This window comes from Helianthus annuus, chromosome 4 (genome assembly GCF_002127325.2).
Source record: "Helianthus annuus cultivar XRQ/B chromosome 4, HanXRQr2.0-SUNRISE, whole genome shotgun sequence".
Lineage (NCBI taxonomy): Eukaryota > Viridiplantae > Streptophyta > Magnoliopsida > Asterales > Asteraceae > Helianthus > Helianthus annuus.
In genome coordinates this window covers 199,507,604-199,515,214 of record NC_035436.2, presented here as the reverse complement: position 1 = coordinate 199,515,214, position 7,611 = coordinate 199,507,604, and the positions used below count along the sequence as shown (strand labels likewise).

General features: G+C 34.0%; 1 protein-coding gene across 1 annotated transcript; it reads left to right on the top strand.

The window, feature by feature from the left end:
* Positions 1–593: 593 nt before the first annotated feature.
* LOC110934161 lies at positions 594–6,219 on the top strand. The gene is made up of 10 exons (XM_022177348.1): positions 594–659; positions 1,065–1,271; positions 1,358–1,509; positions 1,930–1,986; positions 2,101–2,141; positions 4,972–5,024; positions 5,139–5,345; positions 5,432–5,583; positions 6,003–6,059; positions 6,174–6,219. The coding sequence occupies exons 1-10, from the start codon at positions 594–596 to the stop codon at positions 6,217–6,219; spliced, it is 1,038 nt and encodes a 345-aa protein (XP_022033040.1).
* The last annotated feature ends 1,392 nt before the right edge of the window (positions 6,220–7,611 follow it).

The window sequence follows — 7,611 nt, the reverse complement described above, 5'->3', positions numbered from 1 at the left end:
TAGGGATGATGATGACGATGATATTTATAACACGATTATAAACTGTATTTCATGAACTCATAATATTGGTGATTTGAAGGATAAATTGTATCATACACGGGAGCGTTCTCACTTCTTTTACAGTAATATGTGCACATGCTAACGGATTTAGACCCACATGTGAGTATTAAAAGTAGAATTTTGCAAACTTTTTACCTGGTTCTCTTTTTAACTCAAATCTCTAATTGACCTAACACAACCCAAATTGACTTATTCATAAGTGTTTGGCTATTGGATATAACATTTTATTAAAACAAAGCTACAATGTAAACATAAATTAAGGGTTCTATAAATGCTCTGTCCATTCTTTATCTTAGTAGACTTCAGTTGATTTTCAATGTTAGTTGGTGAATATATTTAGTAGAGATTTAGAATTTTATGATGAAAATTGATGTGTAAAAGTTCAAATTCTGTTATCTTCCTTTGATGCCATTGACAACCTTCATTATGAGCCTCTTAAATACATTTGTGTCTTTTAAGTTGTCTCCTTTATAATGATTATCAGTTACCAATTAACAAATATTAACTCAAGTCATTGATTGTGTGATTAATACATGTCGGTTACGAAATGGAGAGTGCGACCTGTGAAGTTCTTTGAATTAGATTGGAAAATTGAAAAGGTTTTCCATTTTGTCTTAATGGTGCATATTACATGCGGATGATATTCAATTGATTATAATTTTTAAATCAAATAAAAAGAATTAAACTTTTTATAAATCATGTGGTGTCCAAAGCCATATAAATAAACAATCACATTCATAATTAATAGTGTACAAGTGGTAGGTATTTCTTAATAAATTGTTCTCTTTTATAAACTCTAACATTATATAAAAACCAATTCAAGAAACTCTAACTACAAGCTAGGATACCAAAAGTCGCTTTAAAATTAATTAAATTGCAATTTTTATTGTACCTCTTTGAATATCCCTATCATTTAATATCATTCATTAGGATATGATTAATTTGTAGACAGTTGAACGGTCTTTGGTTATGTTATAAGATTGCCGGCTTTGTTATGTTTGTAGGTTCATAGTTCCCTTTCCTCCTCTATTGCCATGGCCAGCCCCCTTAGTTTGCAAACGTCCGACGGTGGTACAAGCAGTCATATGTTCCTTAGTGAACTCCGTGAAGGGAGCACCGGACCTATCATGATAATGGTTTGTAGAAAATGGGACGTGAAAAGTGTTAACGGCAGGTACATGAGCACCGACTATATTGTCACTGACATAAAGGTAGTTTTTTACCCTCTGCTATCCCACATTCTTACGCTTTTCTACTCTTGATTCTGAAACAAAAATCTACGCCTTTATTTGCGCAGAGAGGTGTGATGCATTGCACCGCAAGGAATAACATTGCCCACTATTTCTTTGACAAACTCAAAGAGGGCGGTGTATATTTGGTCAACGGTTTCGCCGTGCAACCTACAAATCAGTATCGGGTTCTTAAAGACAACCCCTTTGTGATCGTAAGGTATATATCGGCTTACACTTTATTCGTGCCCTGTTTAATAAACCATTTTAATTAAAGATGTGCTATTTACCTTTCTACTCGATCTGAAATGTTATTTACATACCTGGTATATGTTTACTCTATTTTAAAATTAGGAGGCTACAACAGTCAGAAACTTGAGTTCGTAAATATAAAAGTGCATTGTTCTACATTAAATAAAAATAGGAATAAAAAAACTTGGTAACGCATCACTTCGAATGTGTAAAGACATATAAGGGGAGTAGTTGGCTTTTGAAAAAAATAAACTTGGTGTCGTTATAAATGGAAAGGCAACAAAAAAAACTTTCAACTATAATTGATTGATTTCCATAAACAATGTAATTGTGCATATTTGTTTTTGGATAACCGTCTACATAAATGTTTCGTGCTTTTCCTTCCCAGGCCTGCTTATGCAGATTCGGATTCAGAAGAAACAGTTGACAGTGACCGACATGAAAGGTATACCGTCTGCACTTAGTGTTAGTAATGAAAATCCGTACTACTTTTCGATGTATATATACGTAAACATAGTATACCCTTTTTAATAGTTTTCTTTTCGTTATTTCACTGCAGTCAGTTGGCTGGTGATGGGATTGGGGATGACGATGGCTTGCGTTAGCAAAAGTTTGGTCTATGTGTTATCCAATAAGATAGGAAGGCGTGCGAGAGTTTATGTGTTTTTCCTTTTTCTGTTTCATGTTTTCTTTTCCTTGGAAGACATCTTTTTTGCACTTCTTTTTGGCCGGCAAGTTTTGCCAAGGAAACAACTTATGGTCCATGGTTTAATAAAGTTTAAGCACGCCCCTTTGTAGGCGTATTGTCTTACATGTTATGCACCGGCCGTGTCAGACGTCTTACCACGAACAAACAATAGCTATTATGCATGCCGTGCATCGCACGGGCTTTCTCCCTAGTTACTATAATAGATTAGCCGGAAGATTGAATTTATAGTGTAGTGGGATACTGGAAAAGGTTTCACGAATTATATAACGTTATATTACTAATTAAATTAAATTAATTTATTGAGTTTCTATAACATACGACTATTAAAAGTTATATATTCTATATTCTGATTTTGTTCTAGGATGGTGATTTTGCTACCATGATTGTTCTGTGGGATGCCTAACTTGTTCGTGTGGGGTCTGAGTTTACGTCACACTGTTAAACTATCATGAAACTCATTCGTTTGGATGTAATCTAAGTTTGAGTCAGTTTTCCTCTAACCCACGGACATCTTTAGCTAAACAATTTCATTTCGGGTCAACTGGTTCACGAGTTGTCAAGTTGGCCCGATTATGTAATTTTCTCTCTCTCTCTCTACATATATAAAGGCCGGTTATCGTAGAAAATGTTTTAACGTACGAAGCGTATGAGATTCAGTATCAACATGCGAAAAAAGATCTATAACATGTGAGTTTGGTATTTTGAGTAACATGCGATTTTTATTTTTTTATAACATGGGAACTTTTTTTTATAAACATGCGATTTTTTTTAAGATGCGATCTTCTGTTTTTACAACATGCGACCTTTTGTTATAACGTGCGAATTTGACATTGCGTACGCTCGTACGTTAAGGCAAAATGTACAATACACTTAATATATATATATATATATATATAGGGTTAGGTTCATTTGTGAACAACCCTCTTAATTGTGAACACTAGTGAGCTAATCCTAGCTTTGATTATCAATACACAAGTGTAAATCAATATTCATTCAAGATCTGATGATTAAAATAAACTAATGTATTTTACGATTTGATGATGTAAATCAATGGCTAGAATTTGTTAACTCATTTTACAAATACACTAGTGTTCACTCTATATATATGAAAACAAAACAGTTAAAAAAGAAACCCGCGTCATGTTTTCTAGAAGAAATGTGATTGTTTTAAAGTAACTTTAAAAAAAAATTAGAGCAGTAATATGCATAAAAAAGAAAGAAACAGGTAATTAATTGTCTTTATGTTGATCCATGAATAAGTGTCATCTTTAGCTTCTTGCGTCTGGCATGATTTTCAATAATGTATCATTATCGAATTCATGTAAAATATTTATATTTGTGAGTTTTTTTTAAACGACTAATTTTTTTATTTAAATACTTACACCTCTTAAGGATTGAATATTATTCTTCCCACAAAAGATAATTTTTATTGACCACTAAGCTATAACCTAAGTGGCAAAACCCAATAAAGATTATTCATTTGTCTAAGGTTTGGAGAATTTGAGAGCTTGGCTAATATTTCACAATCAAACAAAAACTACATTTCCTGTCGTTTTTCTTTACAAAGTACATCAATACCAAGTTTCTTTTATAAAGTTATTTATTGCTTTTTCATGGCCTGGGTTCTTAATGTTATATATACACACAAACATACATCTTAAGTTTGGTATTGCGCAATTTTTAAAGCGTGTAAAATTACAAATACACTCATAATACTAAACATTTTATAATACGATGCATATGGTAAGGGTGAATAATGCCCCTACTCTTGGGCGTTTTCCGTCATGTGACAGTACAGTCAGGAAGGGACATTATTGGGCGTTTTTCTAAAATGGGTGTAGTGGGGATGTGGACATTATGTTAAAATGGTGTAGAGAATTAAATAAAAATAAAAAAATCAACAAAAAAAGCTATTGGCAAAAAAAAAAGATTAAATGTGATTGGCCATTCAAAAAACCTTCAAGCGTGATTTAAATCACGCCAAAACAAAAAAAAAAATCAGCCAAACACACCCAGGGGGTGGTGACCCGGCGCGTTTTAGTGTTTTTGGGGGAAAAACTGGGCAACCACGCCCAGTACGCATGGTCTAAGTAGAAAATCTTTTAAAAGAGACCATTTATTTCTGAGTTGATTTTTCGCTCATAAATTATAGAATACGACACAAAAACTGAATAAATATGTATTCTAGCGATGAGCTTTTTTCCCAAATGCCAGTACCCATACCCGTACTCATACTGATTTTATGTATTTGGTACATGTATCGGTACACAATTTTATTGATTTCAGTATTCCATACTTGCGGTTCAGATACGGGTAAAAATGGGCACTGGTACTGATTTTTTTATAGACCTTTTAAAGTTTTTTTTTATATTATGTTTATTTCGTATTATGGTATTTATGATATTCGTATTGATTTGACCTATTTGGTACTCGTATCGTATTGGTACTCGTACTATATTAGTACTCGTGTCTACTTTAGTTATTTAGTATCCATACGAGTGCTCAAAAACTAACATAAAAACAAAGTGGTACCAAAACGGGTATCGTACCTTACCAATATATCCTGTACGGACATACGGTATTTGATACCCAGTTTTGTTTAAATTCGATGCAACCATGTCATGTTCTAAGTTCCGGAGCCAATCTTCATTTCCTTCCTTGGCTTATATTGTATGAAGCACTAGACTCGGCCGCAATAACTTTATTTATGGGTTGCTTTAGATTTGATATTTTCTCATGAACAATTGTTGGATACCCAAATGATGGATGTGCAAGTATATTAACTTACGTGCTCTTTCAAAGGGGAAGTTACAATTACATTGTTTACGTGCAACCATGTCACGGTCTTTGGTTATGTTATAAGATTGCCGGCTTTGTTATGTTTGTAGGTTCATAGTTCCCTTTCCTCCTCTATTGCCATGGCCAGCCCCCTTAGTTTGCAAACGTCCGACGGTGGTACAAGCAGTCATATGTTCCTTAGTGAACTCCGTGAAGGGAGCACCGGACCTATCATGATAATGGTTTGTAGAAAATGGGACGTGAAAAGTGTTAACGGCAGGTACATGAGCACCGACTATATTGTCACTGACATAAAGGTAGTTTTTTACCCTCTGCTATCCCACATTCTTACGCTTTTCTACTCTTGATTCTGAAACAAAAATCTACGCCTTTATTTGTGCAGAGAGGTGTGATGCATTGCACCGCAAGGAATAACATTGCCCACTATTTCTTTGACAAACTCAAAGAGGGCGGTGTATATTTGGTCAACGGTTTCGCCGTGCAACCTACAAATCAGTATCGGGTTCTTAAAGACAACCCCTTTGTGATCGTAAGGTATATATCGGCTTACACTTTATTCGTGCCCTGTTTAATAAACCATTTTAATTAAAGATGTGCTATTTACCTTTCTACTCGATCTGAAATGTTATTTACATACCTGGTATATGTTTACTCTATTTTAAAATTAGGAGGCTACAACAGTCAGAAACTTGAGTTCGTAAATATAAAAGTGCATTGTTCTACATTAAATAAAAATAGGAATAAAAAAACTTGGTAACGCATCACTTCGAATGTGTAAAGACATATAAGGGGAGTAGTTGGCTTTTGAAAAAAATAAACTTGGTGTCGTTATAAATGGAAAGGCAACAAAAAAACTTTCAACTATAATTGATTGATTTCCATAAACAATGTAATTGTGCATATTTGTTTTTGGATAACCGTCTACATAAATGTTTCGTGCTTTTCCTTCCCAGGCCTGCTTATGCAGATTCGGATTCAGAAGAAACAGTTGACAGTGACCGACATGAAAGGTATACCGTCTGCACTTAGTGTTAGTAATGAAAATCCGTACTACTTTTCGATGTATATATACGTAAACATAGTATACCCTTTTTAATAGTTTTCTTTTCGTTATTTCACTGCAGTCAGTTGGCTGGTGATGGGATTGGGGATGACGATGGCTTGCGTTAGCAAAAGTTTGGTCTATGTGTTATCCAATAAGATAGGAAGGCGTGCGAGAGTTTATGTGTTTTTCCTTTTTCTGTTTCATGTTTTCTTTTCCTTGGAAGACATCTTTTTTGCACTTCTTTTTGGCCGGCAAGTTTTGCCAAGGAAACAACTTATGGTCCATGGTTTAATAAAGTTTAAGCACGCCCCTTTGTAGGCGTATTGTCTTACATGTTATGCACCGGCCGTGTCAGACGTCTTACCACGAACAAACAATAGCTATTATGCATGCCGTGCATCGCACGGGCTTTCTCCCTAGTTACTATAATAGATTAGCCGGAAGATTGAATTTATAGTGTAGTGGGATACTGGAAAAGGTTTCACGAATTATATAACGTTATATTACTAATTAAATTAAATTAATTTATTGAGTTTCTATAACATACGACTATTAAAAGTTATATATTCTATATTCTGATTTTGTTCTAGGATGGTGATTTTGCTACCATGATTGTTCTGTGGGATGCCTAACTTGTTCGTGTGGGGTCTGAGTTTACGTCACACTGTTAAACTATCATGAAACTCATTCGTTTGGATGTAATCTAAGTTTGAGTCAGTTTTCCTCTAACCCACGGACATCTTTAGCTAAACAATTTCATTTCGGGTCAACTGGTTCACGAGTTGTCAAGTTGGCCCGATTATGTAATTTTCTCTCTCTCTCTCTACATATATAAAGGCCGGTTATCGTAGAAAATGTTTTAACGTACGAAGCGTATGAGATTCAGTATCAACATGCGAAAAAAGATCTATAACATGTGAGTTTGGTATTTTGAGTAACATGCGATTTTTATTTTTTTATAACATGGGAACTTTTTTTTATAAACATGCGATTTTTTTTAAGATGCGATCTTCTGTTTTTACAACATGCGACCTTTTGTTATAACGTGCGAATTTGACATTGCGTACGCTCGTACGTTAAGGCAAAATGTACAATACACTTAATATATATATATATATATATATAGGGTTAGGTTCATTTGTGAACAACCCTCTTAATTGTGAACACTAGTGAGCTAATCCTAGCTTTGATTATCAATACACAAGTGTAAATCAATATTCATTCAAGATCTGATGATTAAAATAAACTAATGTATTTTACGATTTGATGATGTAAATCAATGGCTAGAATTTGTTAACTCATTTTACAAATACACTAGTGTTCACTCTATATATATGAAAACAAAACAGTTAAAAAAGAAACCCGCGTCATGTTTTCTAGAAGAAATGTGATTGTTTTAAAGTAACTTTAAAAAAAAATTAGAGCAGTAATATGCATAAAAAAGAAAGAAACAGGTAATTAATTGTCTTTATGTTGATCCATGAATAAGTGTCATCTTTAGCTTCTTGCGTCTGGCA

What these genes read in the sequence shown, in the direction of transcription:
- LOC110934161 (XM_022177348.1), top strand. Translation starts at nt 594, where the DNA reads ATGTCGGTTACGAAATGGAGAGTGCGACCTGTGAAGTTCTTTGAATTA. An exon ending in TAGATTGGAAAATTGAAAAG is followed by an intron (nt 660 to 1,064) that starts GTTTTCCATTTT and finishes TTATGTTTGTAG; the next exon opens with GTTCATAGTTCCCTTTCCTC. An exon ending in CCCAAATGATGGATGTGCAA is followed by an intron (nt 5,025 to 5,138) that starts GTATATTAACTT and finishes TTATGTTTGTAG; the next exon opens with GTTCATAGTTCCCTTTCCTC.